This window comes from Gopherus evgoodei, chromosome 17 (assembly GCF_007399415.2).
Source record: "Gopherus evgoodei ecotype Sinaloan lineage chromosome 17, rGopEvg1_v1.p, whole genome shotgun sequence".
In the NCBI taxonomy this organism is placed as follows: Eukaryota; Metazoa; Chordata; order Testudines; family Testudinidae; genus Gopherus; species Gopherus evgoodei.
Window position 1 is genome coordinate 1674749 of NC_044338.1, and position 13344 is coordinate 1688092.

At 57.5% G+C, this 13344-nt stretch overlaps 2 protein-coding genes across 2 annotated transcripts in view; one reads left to right on the forward strand and one right to left on the reverse strand.

Moving 5' to 3' along the window:
* Positions 1-3800, reverse strand: TLCD1 (TLC domain containing 1). The gene is made up of 4 exons (XM_030537151.1): positions 3610-3800; positions 2696-2778; positions 1445-1527; positions 1-699 (listed from the first exon to the last, which is right to left on the reverse strand). Exons 1-4 carry the CDS (start codon positions 3798-3800, stop codon positions 304-306), a joined length of 753 nt encoding a protein of 250 aa, XP_030393011.1. The 3' UTR covers positions 1-303.
* The window catches only part of NEK8 (NIMA related kinase 8), a 27944-nt gene continuing 17387 nt past the window's right edge, over positions 2788-13344 (forward strand). The window contains exon 1 of the mRNA XM_030537148.1: positions 2788-3278. Within this exon, the coding sequence (XP_030393008.1) occupies positions 3142-3278 (137 nt within the window). The 5' untranslated portion in view covers positions 2788-3141. The remainder of the gene's footprint in view (positions 3279-13344) is intronic.

Below are 13344 nucleotides of genomic sequence, written 5' to 3' on the forward strand. Positions count from 1 at the left end.
TTGGAAACAGACACGTATTTAATGCATGGAACATCCCATCACAACATGGAAGATAAACCCGCTTTCCCAACCAGCTCCATCCTTCCCCTCCTGCTTTGCCTGCTGTGACCCCAGCCCCTGGGAGCAGTGTGGGGGTGGGATGCAGCTCGGCCACGCACCACAAAGCAGAGGCTTTGTTAAGTGACTACAGAGCCCTGTGCTCGTGGAGCTCAGCTGTAAGGCACATGTGGTGCAAAGCGCTCCAGGTCCAAGCCCTCCACTGCAGGGGGGTTCTGCACAACCCCACAGGCGTTGCCCCTTCACTCAGTCCACTAAGAACTTCTCCCCGCCCGCGTCCTTCCCGGCACGCCGCCTGCAGGAGTCCGGGAAGAAGTCAGAGCGCAGCAGGCGGGAGAAATACGTCAGGATCATGGCATCCAGCAGGAAGAGGTTGACTATCAGGAAGGCTCCCTGACCCCGCACCTCCACATAGCGCACAAAGTACCAGGTCAGGTAGGTCTGGGGCACCAGGCGGAAGAGGAAATACATCACCAGGTTGACGTACTTGTTGATGCTGTAGAGGGTGGGAGCTGGCATATTGCTCAGCTTCAGCAGCATGCGGATGGTCAGGAAGATGTTGCTCACCTCCACGAAGAGCGAGAGCATCCCTGCTGCCACGAAGCGGCCCAGGAAGATCCCAGAGAAGAACGCTGAGATTGCCTGGCAGGGAGGACCCAGACACAGGAGTGAGGCCAGCTGCCTTCCCCTCACCCCCCTGCCAAGCCCAGGCATGGAGCTGAGTGCCTGATACCAGGCCCATGCCAGAGGAAGGAGACTAGAAGGCAGCCAGTGCCAGGGGGAGCCCCTCCACCTCAGCCTGCAGGGCCCTGGGTAGTGGGGGTGCTATCTCTCAGGAGTGAGCAGATTGGTTGAGCTCCTCGGGGCTCTAGCCACAGTTGCATGGCCACCCCCCCTCACAAGGTTAGTCTAACCCAGCTGGTGTCCCAGCCTGGATGTACTAACCAATCTGTCTGTGCATGGGAGGTGGGCAGGTCCCTTGGGCTCTTTTCCCCACCTCCTGCTTTACTCTCCAGGGAACCACTCATGTGTCCTGGCTGACTGCGCCCTTTGGCACATTCTGGCTTCTGCACGCCCACCTTGCTGAGCACACCTGCCCCGCAAGGAAAGCTGCAGGTGAGACTCAGGCAGGGAGCTGCTCTGAATCTGGGCTTGCAAAGCAGGCGTAGGCCCATGCCCCTGAACTTCAACCCTGCACTACGATCTGCTCAGCTAAGGCCAGCACAGGTCAGACAGCCTCAGGGACTCGCAGCCCTAGCCTCCTGGTGGGCACCTGTCCTGCCTTCCCACCTCCCCAGGGTCACTGGTCAGTTCCACTCAGTTGTGGGTGTATCTAGAAAGATTAGAGTCAACTCGGCTGGGCTCACTGCAGGGGGCCTGTACTTGCCATGGCATGGTGGACCAGGTACTCCCAGGAGGCTCGGGACTGGTGGCTCACAATGATGTCGAGCGTGTCGTGGATGAAGTAGCCTGTGGAAGGGAGGCGGAGAGCAGAGTCTGTCAGTCCTGGGGTGAAGCAGTTACACTCACACCCTGTGTGGCTACAACAGAGCCCCCACAGAGAGCTTTCAGCTCTCACCCAGGGCAAGGCTAGTGAGATGGGGCTGCACTGAACAGCCCCCCGCATTGGTAACTAAAGTTGGGAGGAACCCCCGGTGTCCCGACTGACATTCTCAGTAGGCAGGTTCACGCCTCTCAGCTGCATGCATGATCGCCAAGACTAGCTGCCCACACACCCCTGTAGGGTGGAAAGGGATTCTGGGAGCATCTACAGAGGGTAGAAGCATGCACAGGGAACAAGAGCGAGACTGTCTGTAAGGCGGGGAACACGGTCTGGGCAGGACGCTGGGAGCAGGCGTGGCTCTGTCTGGAATGGCTCAATGACGGTGTCGCACCGTACAGCAGCGAAAAGGCCCGTGCAATTTCAGGCGCTGCAGCCTCGTGTCATGGAGCAGGGAGGCGAGCGCCCCTGTGCACAGGGCTCGCTGTGTCTGGACACCACAGATGTGCTGAAAAGCTGCAGGCAGCTCAGCAGAGAGCAAGCGAAGCGACCAGGGAACTGGAGGGACTGTGACTGATGAGCCAAACCACAGATTGAAATCTGTAAACAGTCACTGGGGAGGAACAGGCCAGACAGCTCTGTGAATCTGAAGATGTCAACGTCCAGGGAGAAGCGTTGTGGGCGGGTCCAGGGTGTGTTGCAGGAAGAACAGGGTGGAATTAAAGCACAGGTGAGCTGAAGGCTGAACACCATGAAAGGTTTTTGAGCAGTGAGGGGAAGGGCGCCTCTTCCCCTGGCATGGCAGGTCCACGGCTGGGGGAGAGGCCTCTTTCCCTGCTGCAGCCTGAGCACCTGCGGGGCGCTTAATAGGCAGCCATGCAGCTTAGAGGGAACTTAGGTGAAAGGTATTGGGCCGTAAAATACTCTCCCCTGGGATGCAGCAGAAGACCCAGCCTTTGGGACTTTCAAAAGTGGACTCCACAAAGCCCTGGAAGGGCTGCTGCTGAATCAGTCCTCATGGAGCTGGCTGGGGCAGGAAGAGGGGGACGGTTCTTCCAGCTCCAATTTCAGCACCTCTAGCTGAAATGCAGTACACAAGGCCCCTGCACTGGGGCAGGAAGGGGCAGAAACCCCTACCTGCAGAGAAGCAGAGAAGCAGGTATCCCGAAGTGGACGAGGTGTTTTCAATGTCCACGAGCATCTCAGGAACCTGCCACACGCTGGGGAGGGGAGAGACATGCAGAGAGGTGTGTGGTTTCATATAGTCTGACCACAGCAGCCCTCCTCACCTCCCAAGTGTCATGCGTCACAGCCACACTGCAGGGAAGGGCATGGGCATAGTTCCTCTTCCTGCCTTCCTCTGGGTGAGCAGCAGTAACTCCCCCAATAGCATGAGCGAAGAGAAACAGCTGCCCCCCCCCCATCAGCCTTTCAGCTCCTTCCAGGGCTGAGTGTTACCCTCCGGGAGCCCAGGCCGGGCCTAGGTTGTGATCAGTCACTCGGTACAGTAAGAATCAGCTGGGGCCTCTGATCCCTTCCCCTTTGCTTAGCGGCTCATTGCTCATGCTGCAGGGAGTCAGCGAATGCGCCAAGCCCCGCTGGGACGCCCCGGAGTCCCCGGGACCAGGCTCTGGGACCTGCCCCATGATCAGCTCAGCCCTTCCTCCCTCTGCCAGGCGGTACACGGAGACCACGCTCAGCACCAGAGCCCCCGTGCCAGGTGTGCACCGCGGGGCACGCCCTGCAGGCCAGGAGCGCCCCCCGCTCCTTGCGGGGCAGGCTGCTACCCGCCCGGCCTCCCGCGAGCCCGCGGCTCTCCTCGGGGAGAGGGCGGCGGCAGCGGCGCCACGCACCCGGCAGAGCCGCTCCCTGGCCCGGCCACGGCTGGCAAGGCAGCGCCCAGCAGCAGGGAGCTGATGTGCTGGGGGGCTCAGGCCCTGGGCAAAGCCCCCCGCCGGCCCGAGGCCTTTGCGGGCAGGCAGCGGGGCGAGCCGGGCTCGGTGCAGTCACCGCTAAGGGGGCCGGCCGGCCGGCCGGCGGGGCTCACTCACCACAGCACGGCCCACAGCCCCGTCACCACCGAGTGCACGAAGGAGACCAGCAGGTTCCGCCAGCGCCAGGCGCGGGTCGGGTCCCGGCGCACGTGGGCGGGCAGGGGCAGGCGGCGCAGCCCCCGCTGCAGCGCCTTGAAGAGCAGCGTGGAGCCCAGCACCAGCCCGGCCGCGCGCAGCCAGGGCCCCATGCCGCCGCCTGGCTCCCAGGCCCGGCCCGGCCCGGCCCACGTGCGCCGCGGCCCGGGGGCTCCGCCCCCGTCCCCGCCGGGACCCCGCTCGCCCGCCCGCCCCCTGGGGGCACGGGGAGGGGCTGTGCCCACTCGGGGGAGGGGCTGTGCCCGCTCAGAGGGAGGGGCTGGCATGGGGAGGGGCTGTGCCCGCTCGGAGGGAGGGGCTGGCATGGGGAAGGGGCTGTGCCCGCTCGGAGGGAGGGGCTGTGCCCACTCGGGGGGAGGGGCTGTGCCCGCTCAGAGGGAGGGGCTGGCATGGGGGAGGGGCTGTCCCCACTCAAAGGGGGGGCTGGCATGGGGGAGGGGCTGGCATGGGGAGGGGCTGTGCCCACTCAAAGAGGGAGCTGGCATGGGAGAGGCGCTGTGCCAGCTCAGGGAGGGAGGGGCTGGCATGGGGGAGGGGCTGTGCCCACTCAAAGGGGGGGCTGGCATGGGGGAGGGGCTGTGCCCACTCAGAGGGCATCAGGGCTGCCTTAGGGAGGGGCTGAGGACATGGGGCAGAGACCTAGTACCTGCCTGCAAGGTTTCTTAAGCTGATGGGACTTGGCCGGCACAGGCCCACTGACTCTTGGGAGCCAAAGGCTTCCCTGGCAGGAGTTCCGCTCCTAGCCCTGCGTGTCCCCTTCATCTCCAGCCCACGGTTCCTCTGACTCTGTCACTTTCCAGCACAAGGCCTCTCCTGCCCCAGGGCCCTGAATGGTCCAAAGAACAACTCCAGTTCTGTGCAGGGGGTAAGCCCAATCCTGAACCCACAGAGCTGGGGAGAAGCCTCCTCCTGTGCCAGCACCTTCTGCGGGCCCTTTCAGGCCTGCATTGCTGCCCCAGAATCAGTCCCATGAGGGCTTCCAAAACCTTTTCTCTTCAAAATCCATGTTGTCCCTTCCCATTCCCCTCAGCAGCATTCCCAAGGCATATCCCTGCTAGGAACAGATTTAAAAATTGTATTAACGTTAATGTTTACAATTCAATAGACACAAGTTAAGAGGGAAGATTCTGTACATCTGGGGCCAGGCTTGAGTTCTGAGGGATCACAGGTATCGGTTGCAAGGGTGAAGAGATACATACATGTCACATAACCGGCATACACCCAGATTGGAGTGCAGGAGTTTTTAAAGTGTCAGTGGATAAGTGGGCTCGTGTTCACCACCCATGAAATGTATAAGGAGTCCAGGTCAGTATCGGTGGAGCGAATGAGTACATGGGTGCGGTGCGTCCCTTGGTTCGTCAGGGAAGAAAGTGGGTTATTTCCCTGGTCGGCGGTCTCGATTACTCAGTGTGGTATTGACGGTGTCCTGTGATGTGTTCCGTATAAATGTCTCTGGACCACCTGATGGTGTCAGACACCATAAGCTGTCTCATGAGCCAGGCGTAGAGTCGACGGACTCCGCACGCTCTCAGAACCGGCTTGTTGGGGGGGTCCCACGAACCCAGAGCTCCCACAGTCAGGGCGTGTATCTGGACCTCGTAACCCTGGGCTCTCAGGGTCTCGGCCAGTGGGGTGTACTTGACGCCTTCCGGGCTCGGGCCTCATGGAAGGCCGGTGACCTGTTTTCAAAGGGCAACGTGACGTCTACCACGTAATACTTCTCAGACGGCCTATGTACAGCTGGCCAGCAAGGGAGCCAGGTGGCCAGGAGTAAGCCCATCTGGCTGCATGGCCCAGATCCAGGGGCTACGTGAGCAGGGCCAGCTGTAGCAATTTCGCTGCCCCAAGCACGGCGGCACGCCGCGGGGGACGCTCTGCAGCTCGCCGGTCCTGCGGCTCCGGTGGACCTCCCACAGGCATTTCTGTGGACGGTCAGCTGATCCTGCGGCTCCGGTGGACCTGCCGCAGGCGTTTCTGCGGACGGTCAGCTGGTCCCGCGGCTCCGGTGGAGCTGCGCCAGGCGTGTCTGCGGGAGGTCCACCAGAGCCGCGGGACCAGCAGACCCTCCGCAGCCACACCTGCAGCAGCTCCACCAGAGCCACTTGCCGCCCTCCCAGCAACCGGCTTGGCGCGCTGTGGCCTGGAGCTGGCCCTGTACGTGAACCAAACACAGACCCTTCCCTGTTTGGAAATCTGGCCCGAGTGAAGCCAATAGAAGCCTGACCTACAGCAGGCTGTAGATATAGAAGGGGGAATTAGAAGGGCCAATGTGGATTTTGAAGAACAAATAATTAAAGAAGTTAAAAAGAACAAGAGATTTTGTAAGACTTTCAAAAGTCTGATAGCAAGTCTGATAGATCACAGAGGGTTAAAGGGTGCAGTTAAGGAAGATGAGGACATTGGGGAAAAACAAACATATTTTTTAGCATCAATCCCCACAGGGGTTTTGGGGGAGATTCCTACTCGGATCTGCTCTTTCTGGCACTAAGCGTGAGAATCTCTCCCAGACTGAGGTGTCAGAAGAAGAGGTGGTAAAACAAGCTGATCGTTTACAAAGCAGGAAGGCACCAGGCCCAGCTGGTCCACTCAAGAGTTCAGGAGGAGTTCAAGGACAAGGTACTCCTCTGTGAAAACAGCCACTGTGCCAGAGGACTGGAGGGTAGGTAGCAAATGTACTTCCCTCCTACCCCCAAAATCTCTTGAGTCAATTTTAGAAATTTCAGAGCAGTCAGCTGTACCTGTGGTTGAAACAGTAATTAAAGAAAGAATAAAAATACACCTGAAAGCTGTGAGATAGGTGTAGTCAAAGGAAAAGTGTGTTCCATAGATCTGTTAAAACTCTATGAGTCAGCACCTGAATGGCTAGAGGAGAACTGTTTGGCTGAATTTATTTAGATTCCAAAAGGTCTTTGACAAGATCCCGCACAAGCGACTACTGAAGAAGCCAAATTGTCATGGGATGAAAGGCAAAGTATTGTCCATTTTCATGAAGGTGAAAGGCTAACAGCAGGGCCTGAAGGTTCTGTCCTACATCCTGTGCTGTTTAATATATTGATTTAATTATCTGGATAGGGCTGTGAGCAGGGGAGCAGCAAAGTTTGCAGTTAGCACAAAGTTATTTACGATACTTCAGATCAAAGAGGCCAAGCTAGGGGAGTGGGCAACATGGTGGCAACTGAAATTCAGTGTCTACAATACAAAAGCAAAGTAATGTCCATTGGAGGGGGAAATGGCTATAGTGTGCAGGGTTCTGGAGGTGTAGGAACAGCTTTAGAAAGGAACCTGGGCATGATTGTGAGCAGTGCTAAGGACGACATCTGCGCAATGTGCAGCTGTAGTCAGAGAATCAAGTAAGATGTTTGGATGTATACGGAATGGGATGGAGACTTATTTATATTTATTTATATAAATCAGTTATGTGGCCTCATCTGGATAATGTGTGCAATCTAGGTCACTCCATCTCAAAATGGTTATTGGAGAACCAGAGGGGATTCCCAGAAGGGCAATGAGAATGATCAAGGGCTGGAAAAACTTTCCTATGAAGAGAGATTTCAAGATTGTGATTAGTACCTTAGAAAGGAGAAAAATAAGAGGGGAGATGATACAAACCTGTGTGATAATTAATGGTCTGGAGAAGGTTGATGATGAGTATCTCTTCTTCTCCCATAACACAAAATCAGAGGGGACATTAAATACAATTAAAAGGTAGTCAATTCAAAACTGATACAAGGAAATATTTTTTCACAAAACATCATTAGACTGGAACTCATTGCCCCAGGATGTCAGAGAGGACAGGAATTTAGCAAGATTCAAAAAGGGACTGGACATGTATATGGATAATAAGGATATCCAGAGTTACAGTGGTTAATGCCAACATCTGTTTACGGAAGGGTATTAAACCCTATGAACATACTTAAGAACATAAGAACAGCCATACTAGGTCAGACCAAAGGTCCATCCAGCCCAGTATCCTGTCTTCCAACAGGGGCCAATGCCAGGTGCCCCAGAGGACAGGTAATGATCAAGTGATCTCTCTCCTGCCATCCATCTCCACCTTCTGACACACAGAGGCTAGGGACACCATTCCTTACCCATCCTGGCTAATAGCCATTAATGGGCTTAACCTCCATGAATGTATCCAGTTCTCTTTTAAACCCTGTTATAGTCCTAGCCTTCACAATCGCCTCAGGTGAGGAGTTCCACAAGTTGACTGTGCGCTGTGTGAAGAAGAACTTCCTTTCATTTGTTTTAAACCTGCTGCCCATTCATTTCATTTGGTGACCCCTAGTTCTTGTGTTATGGGAATAAGTAAATAACTTTTCCTTATCCACTTTCTCCACATCACTCATGCTGCAGGGTTCAAGCCAATCTCTAACTATAAGAGCCCAGGATGAAATCTAAGGTAGGTGACAGATTACTCCACTTCTGCCTGCTGATGAGTTCTTGCACCTTCCTCTGAGGCATCTGGTGCTGGCCACTGTCGGAGGCAGGATACTGGGCTAGATGGCCCTGGGTCTGGCAACTCCTGGGTGCCTGGATGATTGAGGGGAGGTACAAGGCCAGACCTTGGGGGTTGAGGTGCTCCCGGGGGTGATGGGAAAGAGCAGCTTTATCTCAGACTTTAGTAGGATTTCTCAGGCCTTTCGGTGCTGCAGATGGCCAGTGACACGGTGCCTGCTGCGAGAGGGTGTCCTTTGCACAATGTGACACTTAAGGCTGGGGAATAAGTTGTTTCCAAGATTTTAAGAAATGAGCGGGTTGTGTGCCTGGTTGTGGTGAGGCACAGGGGAGTTGGGAAGGAGCGCAGGGAGCAGCCACACTGCCAGTCTCTGGTTCCAGGCAGGCCTGTTAGGGAATCACACGCCACATGCCCTTGGGGCTCAGAACTGACCTCAAAGCCCTGCATTGCTGTGTCTCTGGGGCTTAGGTTTTGGGGAGCTCTCCTCCTGTTTGCCACTAGATGGCGGCAGCGGCACATGGTGTGAAGTGGTGACTGACCTGGTCTCTGTCCCCCTCCATTTCTGGAGGTTCCCGGGGGAGAGCAGTTAGCTGGGACCTGTTCTCACAGGCTCCAAACCTAGTGTCTCTCCCCAGGGAGCTCAGCCCTTAGCATGTGGGGGGGAGGCGGGGGAATCCAGCCTTACTTCTCTCCCTGTGCCCCTGCAGACCATTTCCCCCGGCCGGACATGGCCTAGCCCCTTTCCCACCCTAATGACGTTCCTGGTGCTAGGGCCTGCTCCTGGCCTCACCCCATCACTGTCACAGCTCATCCCCATGGAGCTTAGGTGAAGGAGGGAGGTGTGTCCTAAGCACCCGCCTCCAGATATCGGCATGGCCCTGCGGTGGAGTGCCACGGGGAGGTGAGGGCATCTTAGCCCTTCCCTTGCAGGACAGCAGCAAGCAGGACCCATCAGCAGGTGCAGACCATGGGGGAGCAGATTGCAGGAGCATGGTGCTTTGGCTCCAAGATCAGAGCACTGGGCCTCCACCCCCAGGGAGTCCTGCCTCTGGCAAAAGCCCAAGCCCTGTGCTTCAGGGACAGGCAGAAAACCTCTCTAATGCACTTGGCCAGCTGTGTGCTGCTGCAGTAATCAGCTCACCCCCCAGAGGTAGCTTACTGGGCCCTCTGCCCACACATGCCCAGGGAGGCTGCCCTGCATAAGGGCCAATGGGGTAGTGGGACCAGGCCTAGGACAGAGCCACCTCTGCTGTAATGTAAGGAGTGGCTCAAACAGAGTCTATAGGTACCTACATGGGGAACAAGTATTTGATAGACTGGCTGTTTTCTTCTAACAGCTCTGCCCTAGGAATCTCACTGGGGAAGGTCTCTGGCCCTTGCTATCCAGGGCATCAGACTAGATGATCAGTGGTCCTGCTGGCCATGGAATCTAGGAATCCATGGCCCCCTTCCCCTTTGCTGTTAACCCTTCCCTTCCAGAGTGTTGTGCAGCGCTCACCTAGCTGCGAACCGGCCAAGCTGTTTGCCTGGGTCTCTGGATGAGATTTATAGGGTGCCAGTCAATGCACGCTGATGGATTGGCCCCACTCAGAGCCTGTGGGAGCCCAGCCCATAGCATGGCATTTCTATTCGCTCTGCTAAGAATAGGGTGACTGCCCCAGCCCCAGCCTCTCTGCGGTGAATTCCTTTCCTTTGTGTGCAGCTGCCCCACACCCTTGCTGGGTCTGGGCCAGCTTCAGGCTCCTCTGGCCCTGCAGGGCAGTGCTGGTGTCTGCCATTGTCCAGAGGTATCCCAAGAATGCAATGAAAAGAGAGGACAGGTCCTGGGAAAGCAGCCAGAGCCACATCCCTCTGTGACAACAAACAGGCCGAGCCTCAGGGCAGGGACTGGCTTGAGCAGTGGGTGTATTAACACAGGCAATGCCCCAAGTTGCCCCCCCCCCAGTGTCCCTTGCTGCTGGGGCCAGCTGGTGTGAGCCTGATGCAGCCAGGAAGGGGGGTGGGGGCAAACAGCTCTTAGTCCTCCATGGCTCCCTGGCATGCTGAGTGTGGGTGGCACAATGTTTATCTCAAACCCACATGGCTCAGAACCAGACTCTCCTGTCAGGGCAGCCCAGCCCCACAGCCAGCTCCTTTGGGTTCAGGCCAGGCTGTGGGGCCAGTTCCTCTGGGATGTAACGCTGCCCTTCCCCTGCTCATCTCATGCCCTGCTATCAGCCTGGCACTCACACTCTGCTTTGAATCTCTGCCCAGGGCCCTCCACATTTGGGCCCGCTCCCCTGAGCTGCCAGGGGAGGCGCAGGTCAGGCCTGTCCCTTTGCGCTGTCTGTTTGCAAAGGCTCAAGGGCTCTGCAGCCAGTTACAGATTAACTCCCTTCTTCCTCTAGAGTGAGTGGGGCTGGGGAGGGGATTCCCTGGGATCCAAGTGGCAGATTCTCAGGGTGGGAAAGTTCGGGAGTCCTGGCTTCCCAGCCGGAGTAGCCATTCTGTGTGATGGATGGGGCAGGCTGGGCTAATCCATTCTCTCTCTGTGGCCTCTCAGGAGCGGACACCCCCACACACCTGCTGGGTTTTTTTGATTCCCAGATACCATATCTTGAGGCTGGGGCTCCGGAGTGTGTGGTGCGGAGAAGAGACCTGCTTTCTCCTATGTGCCACCCACGTGGGTCTTGGAGAGCGAGGCATGAACCATTCCTGATGAATTTACCATAACCCTACCTTTCCTTCACTGCCCGTTAATCCCCCTCTGGGACGGGATGGTGTCCCACAGCAGAGCTCTCGCCAGCTGACTGATTGCCCCTCGCCAGCCCAAGGGAGTGTAACGCGCACAGTCTGTCTGCCCCAGTGGGAGGAGAATCTCCCTGGGCCTGGCCTGCCAGCAGCCAGCTGGGCACGTCCATGCATGGTGGAGGAGCCAGGTAACAGAGTCTGACCCTCAGAGCTGGAGGCGAAGTGCTTTAACACCATGGGATTTGGAGACAAAGGGGTGTTCACAGGCTGTCGTGCCCCCGCAGCCTGCCAGAGCAGTCCTGTGCTGCCTGTCTCAGCGGGCTGCCTCCTGGACCTGCCGAATCACCCAGACTGAGGGGCCTGAGTCTTGTCCTGTTGGTGCCATTGGCAGGAGCAGGCCCGACAAACCACCCACTCTGGCTAACCTCCCAGCCGGGGGCCTGCAGGCCCTGCCCGGCTCCCTGCTCAGGAAGGTAAGTGGCATCTGCCAGGAATTTCAGTGCTTATGGGAGCAGTAAAATAGCTGCAGTGTTGATGAATAACAACCCAACCTGGCACAGTCCTGACCCCGCCAGGGGCCTCTGGGCACTGCTGCGAGCTGAATAACGACTACGGCTCCATTGCTACAGCCGCTGCTTTGCCAACACCCAGGCATGTGGTCAGCCTGTCCTTAGCCACACGCAGGTTTCCCACTCTTACAGCTGGGCTCACTCTGGCATAGGGAGGCAGTGACTGGCCCAAGGCCACACAGCAACTTCATAGAGGGATCAGGACTAGTAGCCAAGAACCTGGGGTCCCCAGCATTGCGCTGCACAGCTCAGCACAGCCACCTCTCCTGCAGGCCCAGCCCTGGCGTGCAGCTGCCTACAAGGGGTGAGTGCTGCTAGGACTGCAGGTTCTGGATTCAGCTATCTACTGGGCCAGGCCAAGCACCAGGCCAGCCAGGGAGTGGGAGTTTGCCTGGCATGGCCCCATCCCTTGAGTGCCATCGGTAGCTGGCATTTCCTGCCCGCTAGGCCTGGCCCTGTCTGGGCAGGATTGTCTGTCTCTGAGAGGAGACGCAGGTAGAGTCCAGACTGTTGGGACAGGGCGGCAGGCTGGCGTGTACACTGCTGCCTTTGTCTGTTGAACAAAGACACCCCCACCCCCACCCAGCCATCAGCTGCTCCTTCCCTGACAGCAGCTAATCGCCCCAGAGGCACATGGCAATTAACTGAGATGAAAGGGACCTGGCAATTTACAGCCCTGACTGCATTCAGAGGGTGACAGAGCCCAATAAAGAGCCATTTCATTAGTGAAGAAGGTGGGTGTCACCCTGTGCTGAGCAGCCCTGCCCTGCTGGGAGAGCAGACAGGAATTCACACTAAATTACAGATCCAGGGGCTGCCTTGGGGCACTGGCTAAGACACTGGCAGGAGGGCTCCAGCCCAGGGCTCTCCCGCAGGGGCTGGCAGATGGGAGCAGGAGCTCTGGCTGCCTCTCTGCATCCTGAACGCTCACTAGATCCAGGGTTGTGGGCAAAGTGTCACTGACGGAGCGCAAAGGCCTTTCTGGGCCTAGGTTGGGGTGGCAGCCAGTGACCCCACCAGGGGGAGGGGGGGCTGTTCCAGGTCCCAGTGAGTGGGGAGCCCAGTGCCAGGACCTGAGACCCAGGTAGCTTGAGGGAGGAGCTCAGCACCAGGCTTCAGTGACCCAGAGAGGGTGGGGGGGCTGGAAAAGGTTAGGGCATTGCTCACAGTGGTACCCAGGCTCAGCAGCCCTGCGCCTGGCGATGAGCTGTGCTGCAAGCAAGCAGAGGGAGCATGCACGGGCCTGCAGTGTGGAGTGTGGCTGGCTGGTCCCCTGCTCTTGGCTACAAAAGTCAGTTCCTAGAGAGAAGAGCTGTGAGCTGCCAGAAGCATTTGCAGTTTAAAGCCGTCTCTCCATCAACCTTAACCTATGGACATGGATACAGCAGGACGGGACCTCTGTAGCTGGGCTACGCCCTGGGGCATCAGATCCCATCTGCATGGCAGCTTGAATGGGGTCACACCGTGCAGCGTCCCAACTCGACTGCAGTGCAGCTTGGGAGAACAAGTGCTGTGGGCAGCTCAGAGCAGCTAGTGGTCTGGGCTAGGCACAGGAGCGCCAGGGCAGCACGTAGACAGCTCCCAGTAACCTCAGCTTCCTGATTCAGTGTTTTGTCAGTGATTTGCAGTGTCAGACAGAGCACAGGATTGGGTTAGGGTGCGTCCGAGGTTGTTTTAGGTCTCTGACAAGTCAGGCACCCCCTGGAAAAGGGCTGGGCTGAAGGATTGCACCACTCACTGATCTCACCTGCTCTCTGCAGGAATGGGAAATTGCTGAAGTTCCCAATGGGCTGATAACCGCCATGGGGCCTTGGTGGTGCTGCCAGCCTCAGCCCCCACCAAACCAGGAGTCAGGCCCCAAAACTCATGGGAGTGTGG

Bases quoted from the DNA above. Each gene is read 5' to 3' on its own strand.
- TLCD1 (XM_030537151.1), bottom strand. From the start codon at position 3,800: ATGGGGCCCTGGCTGCGCGCGGCCGGGCTGGTGCTGGGCTCCACGCTG. The intron at 2,779-3,609 runs GTGAGTGAGCCC...TCCCCTCCCCAG, and splicing joins GGGCTGTGGGCCGTGCTGTG to CGTGTGGCAGGTTCCTGAGA. The intron at 1,528-2,695 runs GTAGGGGTTTCT...TCCCTTCCACAG, and splicing joins GCTTCTCTGCTTCTCTGCAG to GCTACTTCATCCACGACACG.